We start from the raw sequence: 18,311 nt of genomic DNA, 5'->3' as shown, positions 1-18,311 counted from the left end.
TGATGTGAACTACAGGAACCCCTCCAGCAGTCAGAAGGCACTCATCTTTCTGTCTCGGACAAAAGGAGTAAAATCATGGATGTGAAAACACTGGTCGTGTCTTTTAAAGCTCGATGTTGGGTCCTAAACAAGGTGGACTAAATATGGAGATAGCACCTCTGTGCTCCGTGTGCGTGAATTTCACCCTCACAAAGCCGCACGACATGCAAACTCAGGTTTATGCTGAAAGTTTAGGAGAAATCACTGAAAACCTGACCTTGTATCTGTGCCATCATCTGGTCCTGAAGCATCGATAACTCAACTAGTTTTCTATTTTTAGCCTGTCTTACTACAAAGTGGCAACAAAAAAACCTCCTTCATCAAAAGAATTATTGCTGTTAAAGAGGGATTTTAATGTCCAGATTAGTGGTTTATTTTTTATGTTTACCCCATTATCCCCTTGAAACCTTGGGAAACTAGCTTGACTTATTTGAAAAACATAAGAAACAATGAGCAACTTCAGAGGACATGACCCAAAAATTATCAAAAAAATCACCCAGCCCCAAACAAACAAAAACCAACAATGGAGGGAGAAAAATAAATAAATAAATAAATAAATAAATAACCAATACAAAAACAAGTAAATTAACTTTAATTTCTTAAAGTTTGCTAGACATTTTTTCTGCCAAATTGCTCATTGCCTTTTTCCTTGTAAAAGGTGTCTGAACATTGCACTACAATTTGATCAACCTCTACAATTTCACTGTAACTGGGTAACTATCTGCCGAGGACTGTGTGTGATGGCGAAAGCTCCACAGTAGCCGCTGAATGGGTCTTCTGAAATGTTTGCTTTTTATACTTAAAGAGTTGAGGGTGTTTTCACACTTTTCAGGCCGTCATTTTCAGTTAGCTACAAAGATCAACATGCAACTTAGCTGGGGTTTCTGTCAAAGCTTAAGCGAGAAGTGGGTTTAAATAATGAATGGCCAGACTGATCACGCACTTTTATGGTGATGCAAAAGACCATTTTGAACACTTTAAATTCAAGATTTATCATCAAAATGATGTTCGCAGGAGACATGAAAGATGTTAGACTCTGGTTACCCAACAACAACACTTAAAACCAATAAAATGCCAACATCATCTTTCATCAGTATTCTACATCACATTGACAGTGGCATTAAAATTTGTCCTGTTGATGAATTTTGGCCACTTGACATCACAACCTAAATTCAACCAAATATCAACGTCTAACATTCTCGATGGCCAGGTGGGATTATTGAGGTTGGGGATGTTAGACTGCCTTGAATGCTGGATTTTTCCCTGCTGTCTCTGCTAGAATGAAATTGCCATGCTCTTACTTAAAACTACATTAACATCATATAACTTCAACAAGAAATTAAGGACAAGAAATCTTCACCTTACCTCTTCCAAGTTTTATATCTCTGCAAGCTGATTTTCACATGTTGATGAGATGAACTGGAACCAACGCCGGCCTGAAAGGTCGAATATGTAACAAAATCTTATTTGGCCCGTTTCGTGAGGCAACTTAAAACATTCAGAGGCATTTGTACTCACCTATAAATTGGGGCCTTCTGCTTGGACTGTCACCCAAATTAAGTTCACCACACTGCCTGTAGTAACCAGAGCAACTTAAAAGAAGTGTACAGGTGTTCATATTAAAGGATTTCCAGACACCAAACCACAATGAGACATTGAAAGAGTTACAGAAGAGCAGGAGCATTTCTTATGATTTGATTGACTTTATTTGTAAGGCACCAGAAGTCCTTCCTTACTGCAGAACATTTCATATTATTTATAGTAAATGTTTGTTGTACTTTTTTTATATTCCTTTTTTTTGTTTCAATGAAGCTATGATTTCAGACACAAAACATTTTTTTTTTTTTTTGCCAAAGTACACACTTTCAGGTTTTACATTATGCACAAAATAAGTATTTAAAAAAAGACCTTTACAAAGCTCAAAACGCTTACAATGCTTCACGCTATGGGGGCAAAAAGTTGGGAAGGTGAGGTGTGGGAGTCAAAGGGATCGGGGGGAGGGGGGTCAGAGAAGAGGGGAGGGATCAAAGGGCAAAAGGTCAACGTACTGCAGTTTCCCCCCTGGTGTCACATCAGTTTTGTAACACAATAGCACAACAATCATCCAGGACAGACAAGAAAAGATGCAGCTATATACACATAAAGCTTTCTATGTATAACTGTATACAGAGGCGAGCACCTCCAACTACTTTAACAAATACATAGAATTTCATTTGTATGTTTATAACGTCAGCTTTGTAACTCTCGTTCTAGTTCATATCGATTAATATTTAAAAACAAAGAAGAGGATTAAAAAAAAAAAAATACAAGTGCATTGATCACAGAAAGTTTGGACCAAACATTCTTTTGAAAAATGTCTCGACTAGAAAGAAATCAATCATCGGTTCCCCAGCAGACATGCATTGATGAGTGTGTGTGTGTGTGTGTGTGTGTGTGTGTATGTGTGTGTGCCGCTTTGTCTACAAGCTCTGCATATCACTACGACGAGTACAGTTTGTAGCTAGACACATAAAGTATGTGGGAGGACAGTGTGCTGCGAGCTTAATTCACAAGCAGAATAGCGCGTTAGCTTTAGCTGTAGTGAGAACAGCATTTCAGCTCCGTGTGTATCAAACCTGTACAACTGCTTATACACACCTCATTTATGTATTCACATACATACACAACAATGGGCATCATCGAAGGAGTCGTCCCGCCAATGTCACCGACAGTAAGCCATCAGGACTGTTAGAAGACATGGAGGGTTTTATTCTAACGTGCAAGTTGTATACTTTTGCTTTCTGAATGAATTCAACAATAAAATGTGCTTTATCATCATCATCATCATCATGCCAAAGATCATTTTGAGTGGTGTTTTTTTTTTTTTTTCAAAATCAAAAGATTTCACACTTCAAATCAATTCATTCTCACAGTGTAGCCATTAAATCAGAGAGAGAAGGCTAAGAAAGTGTGTGTGGGTGTGTGTGTGTCAGTCTATGTGTGAGGGGTTTGTATAAAACAACATTATACACAGGCTGTATTCAAACTAACACAAACAAGGCAGTGCCAGGTCAGGGGGTCCCATAAGCACTGAGTCTACCTCTGCTGAAATGTATGAGTGCCGCAAAACACCCTAAAGGAGGGGTACAGGGTCAATTTCATCTCATCGAAAGAAGACGTTTAATGGCTGCTGCTATTCCACCCCCACAGGTGTTCACACACGTTGCCTGATTAGACCTCTTTTAAGAATCTCCCTCACACTAAAACCTTCTTTCCACTGAGCTGTCCGGTTCAGTTCAGTTCAGTTCAGTACATATTAGAGCTGTTAACTTTTTCAAAAGTTGTGAGTGGTACCAAAAGAGCCGTTGCGATCCTTTCCATTTTTTGTCACCCCTCTGTTAAGGTACTTAGCACACTGATCCGATACTAAAACGCTGCCGTAGAAACACTGCAGTCCGATGACTGGTCAACATAGAGAGAGACTGTAAACACTCTAGCCTGTTATTTTTTGTTCTGCAAATGTTACCCAACCATGTTCTGTGGATGATCAGCGAGGTGCAGACGTTCCTCTGTATCATCGGTAAAAAGGAAATGCAGTGAGAGGTGGATGGAGCAGCTATTTTCATCTGGACATAGCACAGCCTGCATGAGTGCTGTCTACTGTGGAAATGCAATACAGAACTACGGTTTAGGTCCGCACGGGTTATGTACCGTTCTAAGGGAACTGTACCAAAAGTGTCTGCCTGCAACGCAGCTGTCTAGTGGTTTTGCTGCTTCTGTCCTATTGAAGTTACAGCTTTTGACCTGTAAAAAGTTTTAACGTCAACGTCCACATTGTAATTAGGACCAAGGAGATTTTTCTGAAAGCTCAATAATACAGAAGGGGCTGAAAGCAAAACAAAAACATTGGATGCCACGTAAGCGAGTGTTAAAGTAATAATCTCAAAAATTTGAATTTAAATACATTTCTGGATTTCTGTTAAATCTATCGCCAAATGAAACGGACCTATTAGGTCTACTGATGAAAGCCCTTGAATTTGTAGTATCACAAACTGGGTGTCTATGGCGTAATTCCCAGTTAAAATCAAAAGCGGCGCACGGTTAGTGAAGCGTGATCCATCACCCGACAATGGTTGGTCCACCAGCGAGGGTAGGTGGAGCTAAAGCAAGAGACTCGCTCTTTAACTCACTTATGTGTGAAGCAGCGTGCAGTTTTTTTTTTTTTCAGTCAATGCTAGCGTTACAAGTAAATGGTTATTACGGCTAAACAAACAAAGAAAAGCAATGAATAAAGATGATGAATCTTCAAAAAGACAAAAAGAAGTACAAATCCAAAGAAAAGGAAACAAAGTCGACATTCGGAAGAAGGCGACACTGTTAGGATCTCTGGGGAAGTGCAATCCACCTGCAATTACTGCTTATCGCCATAGGTGCTTCGAAAGATAACAAAACATACATTTTCAAAACTGTAACTTTAAGAAATTAAACCTAAATATAATGAAAAGAGTACTATATTTTCCATTACATAATAACACAAGTACCTTAAAGGATTCTCGTGGCCTTTTTTTTTTGTTAGTGAAGATTTTTGGGGTCCCTAAAAAGTTGTGAAACTCTGCTTTTGATCACAATAGGAGTTTTCTCTCAGCATAGTTTCAGCCAGCTTCCACCGGAAAAGAGGTTTAATCGGACAAGCTAATTGAAAACAGGTCCTGTGAGGCTGAGGGGGAGTTTCTACTCATCGGAGCAGCTGTGGAGGACGCTCGGGCTTCATCCGTGTGATCTGCACTGATATAATTTTGTCAGGTCGTGGAGATTGCCCACTCGATGTCGTACGTAGGTGTTAAATGGCCTGAATAATGTAGTGTTAGTCTGATAAGTGACAGACCTTTATAAGTACAGTGAATACAAATGTACAGGCTGTAAATCTGAATTTACAAAGGGATCAAAACGGGTCCATTTTATCTTAAAACAGACTTTTTCCTCAAGAACTGGATCAAGAGAGAGACCGCAACTGACCTCATGCAGAGATTAATGTCCTCAGTCTAGTCTCTGTGTATTAAGTTAGTACACACAGAGTGGATAAATAAGCCATTCCCCCCTTGTGACATAGCCTGCACTCTGTCATTGTCCTGTCCTTGTTTTGCTCTGGACCCAGTGAGGAGAAGGACACACACTGCCCTCTGCTGTCAAACACACAACATGCACACTCTCTCCCCCCGGTGCCTCTGATATAAGTTCACATTAAAGATGCAAAAGGTGGTGGCGGTGGTGGGGGGTGGGGTGGTGCAGGAGTCAAGCGGCATCTCTGTTCATTTAACTGCTGAGGAAAATGTTGCCTTCAGTTAAGGTGCTGGGCGGATTTATCTAACGAACCTCACAGGGTCAAGTGAGGATAGTAAGTCGGGGGGGATTACTCACTAATGTGGGTTTGTTATCTACTCTGGCAGCTCTCAGCATGAAGTTTGCTCTAAGAAGGTGCTTTTTCCTCTCTCAATATAAATTTAGGATTATACACAAAATCTCTCGTTTGTTGACGTCTTCTCAACGCATCAATTCTGCTCCATAAGCAGCAGTTTTTGGTTAGGACGTGTGTGTATGTGTGTGTTTGGGATGTGTCTCTCTTTAGCCAGGACACTGTTAAAACACTTCTCTAATCCATAACAATCCGCCATTTAAACTCAAAGCCAGCTTGGAATGAATGCATGCGATCTGTACTGCCAAAAAAATATCAACTGATCTTTGTCAGACCTCTTTCTTAGGAAAATTGAAGTTTGGAGGAATCCTGTGTTGTGTCTGACAAGTGTTACAGCTTGCCAAAGAATCCCTGTGTTTAACGTTTAGCCTGTTTTAACACCTACTGTACGGTGCGTTCAGTCTCACAGATCAGTCCTGCATTACAAGAACCCGCTCAGAACAGAGGCGAGAGGTGGGTGAGAGTGGGAGGAAGAGAGCCATGGAGAGAGAGAAACAGAAACTAAACAGGAATAAGAGCTGAGAGACAGAGCAACAGGAAGGCAGGAAGGAACTGAAATAGAAAGCAGTCCTGATAAAAAAATAAAGATAAAATAAATGAAGCTTGATCAGATACAAAAAAGAGACGCAGGCGACACTTTGATGGTGATAAAGAGGAAGGAGGGTAAAGGAACAACCCATGGATGGTAAATACGAAGCAATCAGGACCAGTCTGACATGAGGGGGCAGGTGCCAAAGCCCTCCCAGTAAAGAGAGTTGGTTAGGGGTCTGTAGCTGGAGCTGTGTGATGGGATTAAAGCCCATGTTAGCTAAGGTCATAGAGAGAGGGAGACCAGGGGAGAGGCTGTAGGCCAAGGGAGCTCAGATCTGGGGATTCAGGTCTCTGGATAAAAACAGAGCTGAATGGGGACACCATCTAATCGGACTTGTCTCCGTCCTCCTCGCGGTGGCTGTCAACTCCGTCGCGTGACGCTTTCTCCTCCTTGGCCAGCTGGGCCTGAGAGGCCAGCAGGGAGGAGAGGGAGAAGAGACCAGAGGAGGTGGTGACGGCCGGGAGGGTTGGCTGGCTCAGGCCCAGCGGCAGGGGGGTCATGGGCAGGGCCAGGCCCTGGAGCTGAGACAGCTGGTGAGCCTGGAGCTGCTGCTGCATGGAAGACAACCAGACACAACTCAGGCACAGCAGGAAAGACCCGGCACACAAATCACTGCAAAACACAGGGGGGCAATGCAAAAATCTGCAATGCACAGACCTATTATACATCGCAAATTATGTTTAATATATAACCCCTGAGGCACAGCGCTAATAGATCCGGCACAATAGAAAAGATGGAAGGCACATATCATGGCTAAAATACATGTTTGGTAGGAGATGGAAAGTCTGCAGCACATAATTTATTTATGACAGATGCAATTTTCAATCTATATAACCCGAGAAAACAAGTGAGAGGGGAGAACACTAAAAAAACACGTCTTACAGAGGACACACCTTGTCTTTAATATAACACATAAAAACACCACAGGATACACGTTTCATTTTAATGTGTAGAAAGAAAAATTGTTACTGCCAAGCCTGTTCATTTTCATCACTCCCTGCTGTACACACACTCGACATCATGACACATCAGTGATTTTATGACAATCCTGACTGACTTCTCGTAAACTGTAACCAACAGCCACAGTTTGCTCTCTGAAGCTTCGCTTCACATTCAGACCTGAAGATCTATGCCTTTTGGTTATATTTCATGTAAAAAGTATGAAAGAAAGATATAGATAAGCATCAGAAAATGGACCAAATTGTGTGGCTATGAGGGGCAGGTCCAGTCCTAAAAACAGACCAGTATCCTCTGTATCTAAAAGAAGCAGCAGACAAAAGACAATAGCAAGACGCCTCTTTGAATCATGCATCACAGTGATGGAGTGGCTAAGCTAGCTAACACTACCATAGTAAAATGATGGAGTGGCTCGGCTAGTTAATTCTAAACCTCTGGTAAAATGATGGAGTAACTAAGCTAGCTACTACAAAGCTTATATTGATAAAGTGCAGCTGGCTAACATTAAAGCCACAGAGATGAAGGATTACAGCTAGCTGGCTAATGCTCCATCTATAATGATTCAGTATTTTAGCCAGTAATCTTACTATTCTAATTATCAAAATTTTGCCCATGTAGTGGAGGGTATTTACATGCAATAGATATCAGTCAGCACGCCCCTGGTTTAAAGAAGCAGGCTGGTGTCATGGAAGATAAGCAATGTACAGCTATGGAGGGGTCAGCAACAAAATGTATTTTAGCCATCTCAAAAAGTCTCACTTTAAAAAAATCAATATTAGTTCAAGTGAATGCTTTATTTAGAGTATTTTCACTTCTTTACCTCAGTGTCAGACAGTGAGCTCCAGAGGGAAAATTATGCCGTTGTATCGCTCTCTTTAAAGCCGGACTTCATTGAGAAACGCAGTGATTCAACACTGGTCAGCACAGGAGCTGCTGGTCTACAGCCACCTCGAATGATTATTTTGTGTGTGTTGTTGTGTGACTTCAGTGTTTAAAAAGGTTGGTTCAGATTAAACAAAGTCAAAAATTAAAACAAGCTTTTAAATCCAGGCTGCAGTAGAGCAGCAGCTTGCGTGTTCAGCTAACATTACTGCAGGGTTCCCACACATTTTCATGAACAAAATTTCAGAAATTTTCCATGACTTTTCAAGGACCTATAATATCAATTTAAATCTTGCCTAACGTTTCTCAAACATATCAGATTCAAACTCTATTAAAACATGATTTCAGCTAGCTGGGATTCATGAAGAGAGACGGAGCCAGGGACAATAAAGAAATATACGTGATGGTTGACAAAATGTCACAATATCAACGCATATTAGAGCTACCTTAAGTTGTCAGCTAAAGAAAATAAATTTGTTGTTATGTTACATTACATGGCAGGTTATCCACAGAAGATTACTCTCACAATTTCCTAAAACTGAAAAAATTCAATGCGTTTTTCAAAAATTTCAATTATTTTTCTAATTCCAGGACTTTTCCTGGTTTTCCATGACCGTGAGAACCCTGTCACTGTTTTTGTCAATAGAGTCTGGTGGTTTTGACAAGAGCATTTTGACAGCGTGAGTATGGATATGTATCCCATACAACCCCACTTCAAAAAAATCTAACATATCCCTTTAAATCTCACAAAATTAATGATTATAGCTAAACGGTAGAGTAAACTTACTCTCTAATTTCACAAACTAAAAGCCAATAAATGAAGGTCACTAAAGAAAACAATAGAAATTGCAATAATGATCAATAATCATGCTTTAGAGTCATAAGACCCTCAAGCGGGGCCTGAACATCATACCCTTATGATGGAGTTCATCTCTGGGGGGGTGACCTGCTTGGCCCTCTCTATGGCTGCCAGGACCTGCTGCTGGTGCTGGAGATGATTGGTGGGTCGGGGTGTGAGGAAAGGGGGTGGGGGGTGGGGGGGTGAAGACGAGCGAAGGAAAGTGAGAGAGACAATAAAAGCGAGACAGAAACAAGGGGAGGAGAGTTCGGGGGGAGAGAGGTGGAGAGGTTAGATCAATATCAATAGTCCCAACAGAGACCCGACAACCCTCTCTGGTGATGCATCCCCCCCTCTGGCCATTCAGCTATTCATCCAGTCATACACACACACGCGCACACACACACACATACACACACGCACAAAAGCCTTGTGTGACACTGGTGAATGGATGGTTGGCTGGTGTGCTGTAATGGGTGGAGGTCAACGCCCTGGTGGGCAGATAAGAGCACGGCTTATCTGAATCACACAACCATTTATTACGCTGACACACACAAACACACACATGTATAAAGGAAGAGAGGAGTGGGATGGAGGAGGGATAAAGGGAAGGAGAAGAGAGAAGGAGGAGGAGGTCAAAAATGGAGGGGGAGGGAAAAGTGGGAGGACAGATTGAATATGGCAGAGGAGAGTGGGGGAGGGAGGAGTAAAGTGAAAGTGAGTTGGAGAGAAACACAGGAAGCGACTGATGATGAATGATGGGAGGAGAGACGTGGAGAGGAGAGTGGAGGAGGGAGGGATGCTGAGCGAGGGGTCACGGAGGTGGAGAGGTAATGAGGCGGGAATGAGGGTGATCTCATTCCAGGATGTAAGGAATAGTGCAGAGGGTCAGAGGGTTAGTGATGTCTTCGTGTCTATGTGTGTGCGAGTGTGTGTGTGCTTACCTCCTGAGACAGGTAGGGGAGGACTTGTGCACAGATCCCGTTCAATCTTTTCACAATCTCAGCCTGCGGAAGAAGATATTTTTAGTTAAATGGTAATACCAGTCTTACTCTGTTGACAAAGAAAAAGACCAAAATCAATTGGGTTAGACTCAAACGTCTCTTTCCTGTCTGTGGCATGCAGTCCTAAGTAGAGTTGTTCTACTTAAGATGTTAACTATATAAACCGGTCATAAATATATATTTGTTTTTGTTTTTTTATTTTTTTTAAGCCTAAGTACTCTTAAAAAAAAAAAAAAAAAGCAGGGCACTGATTTTTAGTACATGTAATGCGAACTGGAGTAAATAGTGTATTAGCTGGAGACTATTTTCAGATAAATACACATTCAGTGCTCTAGTGAGTATTTACAGCAGTAGGACGGTGTGGATGACACTGATTAAAAATAAACTTCAGTGCCCATGTTCATCGTTATGAGGAATCAATTCAGCCAGAGCAACAGAAGCCCCTCTTATGCCCCCTGCTGCTTGGGCGGAGACAGACGATATGTTGTGGTGGCTGATAATTGCATCCTGCTGGTAAAGGGGCTAAAGTGAGCGCATCCACTCGGGTATTTTATTTTCATCACTGCCGATCAGAGCCGATTGAAAATTGAGCAAATAAATACTGTGACTACCGCAAAGTCATTTGTCCCAGGTGTGAATGCCAATTGTAACTTTTCCCATTAAATACAAAAGCCAGATACTAGTGGCTGTTGATGTTTTTTTATATGTCTGAGTAAAACGAGGGAACCGGCAGGACACAGGTGTTGCGTGTGCACCCCATCACCAGGTGATTTAAAAAGCATCAAACAGCTAACTATACTCACCAATTTGGCTTGAGTTTGCAGAAAGTACCCAGCTAGCAAAAGGCACCTCAACACTCAGTTCATCTGCCATTTCTGTTGAGATGCTAGACACTGATGCTGTTGTGTTACATGACACGCCTCTTTTGCTTCCTGAACGTCGGCATGCTATGTAGAATCACACGGTGGCCTGATTCCAGCATAGCTTGTTTCAATGTTAAAAAGCGAAGCTGTCTTAATGTAAGGACGTCTTTGCAGCAGTATTGGCAATTCTTTGTTTAAAAAGGGTTAGCGTGGCTCACTTTGTGTTTTTAAAGCCCCTACGCACCCTTAGTCCGCCGACACGTGTTGTGCCTGATTAGACCTCGTCTCGGGACTAGTGGGTGTAAACACACCATGCATGATTGACGGCTCTCTCACTCTCTCGTTAGATTAGCACATTATCACTTGTCAGAGACAATGCAGTGCCTTTTTTTTCCCATTTGCTTTAAGCCACAAATAATATGAAATGTGTTTATTACTCTGTATTGTTTAGATGCTGTTGGTACATGTAATATTTTGTTTAAATGTCGCATAGAGCCGTTGATTGTCAGTGTTTGCAGAATGTGACTTTTTGTGTGCATCCACTCTAATAAAGACTATACATATCCAAATGAGAGCGCAGCATCTACCAGCCTTATTTTCCACAGAGGACGTTTTGACACGTCACAGTATAAAACACACACCTGTAAAAAAAATAAAAATTAATAATGATTTGATTCATTGTTGGTTTTAATCTTTTCGTGGGATTTTGTTGACAAAGAAAAAATATAGCATATCACCAGATGTATCCTTTAAACCCTCATGATTCACACCACGCTCTCATCGGTATGGGAAACATCTGCTATGACCTTCTCAAACACACACACACACACACACACACACACACACACACACACACACACACACACACACACATATCAGAGATATCAGAATCCCCTTTATTCACCTCATTAATTAAGTTGCTTGTACTTAATACTCTTTCTCAAACAATTGGACATGCGCATGCACGTGCGCACACACACACACACACACACACACACACACACACACACACACACACACACATAACACACACACACACACACACACACAGAGGCAGTAACAATAACCCATGCAAACACATACACACTTTTTCCTCATTCTCGTCTTGCAAATTCCCTATCTTTCTCACATGCAGGTCTATTATCACATTTGGTTGGTAATCATCCAATCCGTCTGAGATATGCAAAGCAGCAGTAATTGTGTTAGAGCCTAATTCGTGGCGCTATGAGGAGAGAGGGGCCCTCCTAACAATCATTAGGCATGCAGAGCACAGCTCCCCATCAAGCGCTTCACTCCTATCCGCTCATCATTACACATACACACTCGCTGACATCTCTAAAATGTCTCTCTAAAATGTCTCTGCGGGACTCGCTCCGTGCTAACTATGGCTCTTCCTCTTTTTCAGTGCCCTTTATGCTGCCTCCCTCTCTCTCTCTCTCTTTTTTCCTAACCCAGCTTCTGTTTCTTCTTTTATCTGTGCTCTCTATTATCCTCCTCTCTGTCTCTCTCCCTCAGCTTTTATCTGTCTGAACGCTTCTTCCTCTCTTTTGTCCTGCCTTTACATTTCACTCTGCTTCTTTCTAGCTTTCCTCAAGTGCTCCTGGAGCACACATTCACTGACAAGAGCATTGTGTGTGTGAAAATAAAACATACATAATAATAAAACTGTGCCGGGATACTCAACAAATACATCAAGGATGTGCAACAGACTGAATTCATTGCTGTTGGAGATGTCTTGCTGCTTTTTGCCAATTTAAATAAGCTTTATCTTTTGTAATTTGAAAATGTAGACTCAAAGGGGAAAGCAAATACAGATACAAAAATGTTGATTTAAAATGTGTTTCAAGGAAGCACTGAAGGCAGCCTAAACAAACCTAACATTTCACAGACTTCCTCAGGGCGTCCTGCTTTTGTCCCTGAAGGAGCTTCACTCTCTGAGTGTCTTGAGCTACTGCTTCCTGCTGGGAATACAACTGGACATTATACTAAATCTGACAACAGCAGAAATTAATCTAGAACATTAAAAAGTGCAAACATGTACTCGTAGGTATAAATCTGTAGTACTTGTACTTTAACTCAGTATTTACTCATTGTGCTACTTTATACTTCTACGTCACTAAATTTCAGAGGCAAATATTGTTCTTCTAACTTAACTAGATGAGACAACTATTCTGACTAGTTACTTTGCAAATTCAAATTTAACATACAAAACTTATTATAAAATAAAAAAATAGATGCATTATTATTAATACTATTAATTTTCTTACACCCTTTAAAATCAAGGAGGCCTTGTGACCCCTTGTGAAGCTTTGGCAACTCCTAATAGAGGTCGGGACTGCCAGGTCGGGAGCCAGTGATCTAGGTACTTCTGTCACCATGGCTAACAAGAGTAAGGCCTTAGTGATAGCACAGAATTGAAGAGATGGTTTGCAGGCATCGCAAAGAGTCGCAGAGACGTGTCACACACCTCCTGCAAAATGTGTCTATGCACCAGGCAAGTTTGATTAAACATCAGAGCTGAGAGGTTGGATTTTTGGACACTTCCTGTCCCAGCATGCACCTGTGAAATTACATGCTACACTCAGTCTGTCACAGTACTATATGCCTGCTGTGCCCGAGAGGTGCCTGCACGGAGGGTGGAGGCACACAGCGGCAGAGGTATAAATTAAGTATTACTCACCATGAGGTCTCCTACAGTTCAACCTGTAAGTCTGCTCATTATAGATGAACATGTTGGGAGTTAACTACACTGTACTGTCCGTGAAGTAACCACTACTTGTACATTATTTAGACACACAATGAAAGAGCCTACACTATATGGAACATAAAGAAAACATAGATGAAGAGTTGTGATGTCAGACAGGACACGCATTCAACACAGAAAGAAAAACATGGTGCAGAAACAGAACAATAGAAAGACAAAGAGAGACCCAGAAACAATACAGCTTCATACAACATATTCCCAGTTCAATACAAAACTCAACCATACTTCTACTCACCAAGACAAAACAGGGGGAAACAGAGAGAGAGAGAGAGAGAGACAAGAGAGTGAAGAGAGAGAATGAACAGACAGAGTGGAGAGGCATTTTTTGAATTGAGTGGGACAGAGTGATCAAGAGGGAGCAATTGAATGTGTGAGAGTGCAAGAGAGAAAGAAAGAGAGGGATATAGAGACAGAGGTGGAAAGGGAGGAGGAGGAGCAGAGGAGGAGGAGGTGGCGGGGGTGGAGAAGGGGGGGACTGGCTGTGCACAATAGGCCTAGACATGAATGCTCCTCGACACTCGTTTCCACACATCCCCTTCAATTTCAACTCTCTAATGGAACTAGAGATTCTCCGCACCCACTCATACTGTGCACAAAGAAAGCGTGCATGCATGCACGCACGCACACACACACACACACACACACACAAACAGGATAACAGATGCACACATCAACAGAAACACACAACTGCTTATGAACACGTTCCACTAACACACACACAAAATTACAAGCATAATGCACTAATAGAGAGAGACACATGCACACACACAAATATGCTCGCGCAGGCAGTCTCAACCAGCACACACACACACACACACACAAACACACATAAAAAAAAAGAAAATTGTGACGGAAAAATGCATGAGCAACTGTTCAACATCACACACATATACACACACACACACACATTTGACACGACATACACGCAACCGCAATTGTGACTATGAATTTCATCCATCAGATAAAGGAAACGGGTGGGATGAACTGCACACATATTGCTCTGTGTGTGTGTGTGTGTGTGTGTGAGTGTGCGTGTGCGCTCCGTATGCATCACAGCCGTCTTGTGCTTCCTACCTCCGAGTTGTGTGGGTGCATATATGTGAAGGTCTTTAAATCATGGAAGCTGCTACTTCTGTGTGTGTGTGTGTGTGTGTGTGTGTGTGTGTGTGTGTGTGTGTGTGTGTGTGTGTGTGTTCATTTGTCAAAGCACACTCACTTCTTCCAATATGGCTGTCAGTGAGCGCCGTCAATCATAAGACAGTGTGTGTGTGTTTGTGTGTGTGGACGGGCAGCGCCAGACGAGGTCACCGATAAGGGCTGGCCCTTTGGAGGCCCATCGCTCTCTCCCTCCTACAGGCTGAGCATAAATTACTCCCCCAGCTTCAGCCTCACAAACTGATGTATGGATATCGGCGACTAACCCCTCCCCTGCCTTTTCTTTTCTTTTTCAAAATGGCCAACTAATTCTGGCTGTACTGTCTTCACTGGATTTGAAGATTTGGGGAATCTGCTCCTCGGATTTTCTGCTGATGAATGACTCGGTGATATGGCTTTAAAATATAATTAAATTATTATAATTATAATATAATTGTTTTAGTAAAGTTAAATAAAGTTTAGTTTTGTTTTTTTAACTTATCAAAAAGACGGAGTACAATGACAGTGATCATTTACAAGATAACAAAACATTGTTGCACCAGATTTAGCAAGACACTAATTTCCATCTTTCGTCCTACACTTAACATAACAAGTATTGTTATATTAAATAAATCAAAGTGGAACCCATGGTGCTTTCATTTTTGAAGGACCCGTCTCGTCTAAGGCCTGAAGTGTTGATGTTTTTGCTACGGACGTGAAGCTTTTGGTCAACAGATGGTACTGTTACAGGCAGTTAAACTATTACTGAAGCACCTTTGTGAGCTGGAAACAAACAAACAGATCTCCAGTTCATAAACTGCAAAGATTTGCAAGTCACACTGGTGCTCCATGGTTGCACAATGTGACTAAATAGTCACAATCGGAGCTAAGCAGATACAAAAACACTGACTTCACCTGCTCACGCTAATGGCAATACAACTCACTGAGTTAGACTGTTACCACAGCACCATTAAACATGATGCTTTGTTCACTGTAAGCTGGAAAAAATACAGTTCATTTATTAATAATATTTAAACCAGTGGCTTAAAAAACTGACATGATAATTTATACTCAATGTTTGCGAATCAGCAATTTTATACATCTTGAGAGGAACAAGCTGTGATACATCCAGTATATCATCCAACCCTACTTGGAATTTAAGATGAATGGCTACATCAGTACCTACAAACTAAAATAAACTAAACTTTCCAAGACTTGGAGCAGATAAAATTCAGTTCCCAATGCACATTTCCATGCTCACCATCACTGTGGCATACGGTGAATGGAAACTGATTTGGCAAAAGCAGAAAAGCTAACCCCCTTGGCGCCTGTTTTTCTACACACAGCCTCAGGTGACATCATTCAAATGTCTCTGAACACTCCCAAAGTGAAGGGAGATTATCTCTGTAATTCACACCTGCCAATCAGTGAGCTGCAGGTGTACAGTGGGGGAATGGGGTTGGGAATGCACAGCTGTGTCTGCATCAACAGAATAACAAAGTGAGAGGAGTTATTTTGGACGTTCAAGGTTTTTTTGGGGTTTTTTTTTTTTGCATAGATGATGTTAAGTGACTGGCAGCTGGAACACCTCCAAGGTTTTGATGGCCATGAAATTCTCCCGGTTGAATCACCACTATGAACAACTGCAATTACGGACTGCTATGAAGGACTGGTAGTCCTTGAGACTTCATCCAATCACCAAATTCAAAATGATGCTGTCTGCACCACTTACAGCAGGGACAGGGATAAAGAAAAAATCTTACTTCAGTATAAGATGAATTCAACAAATGTTCCTGACTCCGGCATCAAATTGTTCTGAAACTGGTGCAGCTTTTATTTGTGCCTCTTCATGGTTTCTCAATATCATGTCAAAGGAAATATTGCCTAATGCACACCTGGTGGACAGGTGCGTAGGAGAGTGAAGTTATGCCAAAGAAAGTAGTGATTTCCTGCTCACTGTCAGCACTAAGTTTACTGAAAAAGCTTTACTCATGTTTTACTCGCAGACTTTTCTTTGGCTTCTCCCTGGCAACAACGTCATGGGTGCTGTAGAGTTTACAGCCATTCAGACAAACTGACAAAAGACTGTTTCATGAGAAACTAACTTGAAATATTTTTTTTCTGTTTTTTAACATCATTTTTTATGTCTTTAATGATAGTACAGCAGAAGACAGACTGGAAATATGGGAAGGAAATGGGAATGGAATGCAGCAAAGGGCTGCAGGTCACAATCGAACCTGTGCTGCTACAAAGGCCTCCACCTTTATGGGGTGCACACTCTACCAGGTGAGAGAGAGGTCACCCCAAGTTATGAAATATTTCTGACAGCCAAAACAAACTTAATGGTTCAAGGATCCCGGAGGCTTGTATTTTTATAGAAAACGTTGCTACTCTAAAGCACCTTTCTACTGAACTAAAAAAAACATACATTTAAAGGGGAAGGTTATAATCGGCATTCACTCCCGGGACAAATGACTCTGCAGCAGTTATAGGCATTTATCCGTTCCAGCTCCTATTGGCAGTGATGGAAAAACAACACCCGGCTGGATGCACTAATTCTTGGTTGCAGCCCCCTCTTTATAGAACTCACCACCTAACCACATCAGAAATGCCCGTACACTGTTAGCACTCAGCAAGGTACTCAAAACCCACCTTCAGACTTGCCTTCCCCGGCTAACCCCCTCAGCGGCGCCATGTTTTAATTCCCAAGCCGACTAAATCCATTCCAATGTTTCCTTTTAACAAATTTACAGTTTCCTTTCTTTTCATTTTTACACATATATCCTGCATTACGTAAAGCATATTTGAGGACTTTCAAAAGCACAATATACTGTAAGTCTAATGTGTTATTATTAATCTCTTGGACAATACAATGATGCCCCGCCAGAAAATACCATCCGTCTCCATTCAAGTGGCACTCACACATTATTAGGGACTGAATAAGTAAGAGATATTTTTAAAAAAGTAACCACCGTAATATTTTTACTGGCCTAAAAGCTGCTCTCTACTGTTTGGGAACCTGTTTTCCGGCTTGTCCATGACACGCGACACACCAGAAAAAAAAACAAACAAGAAAAAAAGCAAAACATAAGGGCATACTGGTCTAGTACAGAGCTGTGTACCTGAGTACAAGTTGCACACTCTAGTCTACTGACAATAGGAAGGGAGTCTATTGCCTTTTTTTTCCTTTTTAGGTGCATACTCATGGTAATTTTTGGTGGAAAAAGGGTATAACTGGTGGAATAATTTACAGCTTTGTCTTGTGAACCAGTCATTTGCTTACTTGGAACTTAAAGCCTGCATACTTGATATGTTGAATAACAAATGCCGACAGAAATAAGTGTCAGGCATACTAGCGAAGTGAAATCTGGAAAAATGTACCTTCTACAATTTTATTTTATTGAAAGCTTCACAGTATGCACTGGCACGCAGAGTGCAAGAACAACAGGCCAACATCTGTAATCAACTACAGTAATATAAACACCTTTAACATGCAGACGCCAGGAGACTGCAATGTTATTTTTTCAGGCCTTGCACCATAAACATGCACGTTCCAACAGCACTGAGCACATCCTTCAGTGTTCCAATAGTTTTTGCACCAGCAGTTTACTGTTTGTGGACATAAGACAGTTTTGTGTGTCATGTGATGGGAACAGAGGAGTTTTTTTTTTTCTTCAAAGGATTAAATGTAGACTCACCTGTTTGTGCATCTCAATATTGAGCCCGTAGGACATCTCATAGTACTGGAAAAAAAGGAGACAAAAAGACAAAAAGAAAACGTTATCA

General features: G+C 41.5%; 1 protein-coding gene across 2 annotated transcripts in view; it reads right to left on the bottom strand.

The window, feature by feature from the left end:
- Positions 1–1,722: 1,722 nt before the first annotated feature.
- Positions 1,723–18,311, bottom strand: part of tle5 (TLE family member 5, transcriptional modulator) — a 53,913-nt gene continuing 37,324 nt past the window's right edge. Inside the window, exons 4-7 of one of the 2 annotated variants that reach the window (XM_042481352.2) lie at positions 18,224–18,268; positions 9,705–9,767; positions 8,836–8,910; positions 1,723–6,631 (exon numbers count right to left, since the gene is read on the bottom strand). In XM_042481352.2, the coding sequence (XP_042337286.1) occupies positions 6,407–6,631; positions 8,836–8,910; positions 9,705–9,767; positions 18,224–18,268 (408 nt within the window). In that variant the 3' untranslated portion in view covers positions 1,723–6,406. Of the gene's footprint in view, positions 6,635–8,835; positions 8,911–9,704; positions 9,768–18,223; positions 18,269–18,311 lie in introns of both variants that reach the window. The other variant, XM_042481346.2, reaches the window with a different exon arrangement.

Source organism: Plectropomus leopardus, chromosome 5, assembly GCF_026936395.1.
Source record: "Plectropomus leopardus strain MGB_pleo_1.0 chromosome 5, ASM2693639v1, whole genome shotgun sequence".
Lineage (NCBI taxonomy): Eukaryota > Metazoa > Chordata > Actinopteri > Perciformes > Serranidae > Plectropomus > Plectropomus leopardus.
The sequence above is the reverse complement of the archived record's forward strand: the minus strand, read 5'-3'. Positions and strand labels throughout refer to the sequence as shown.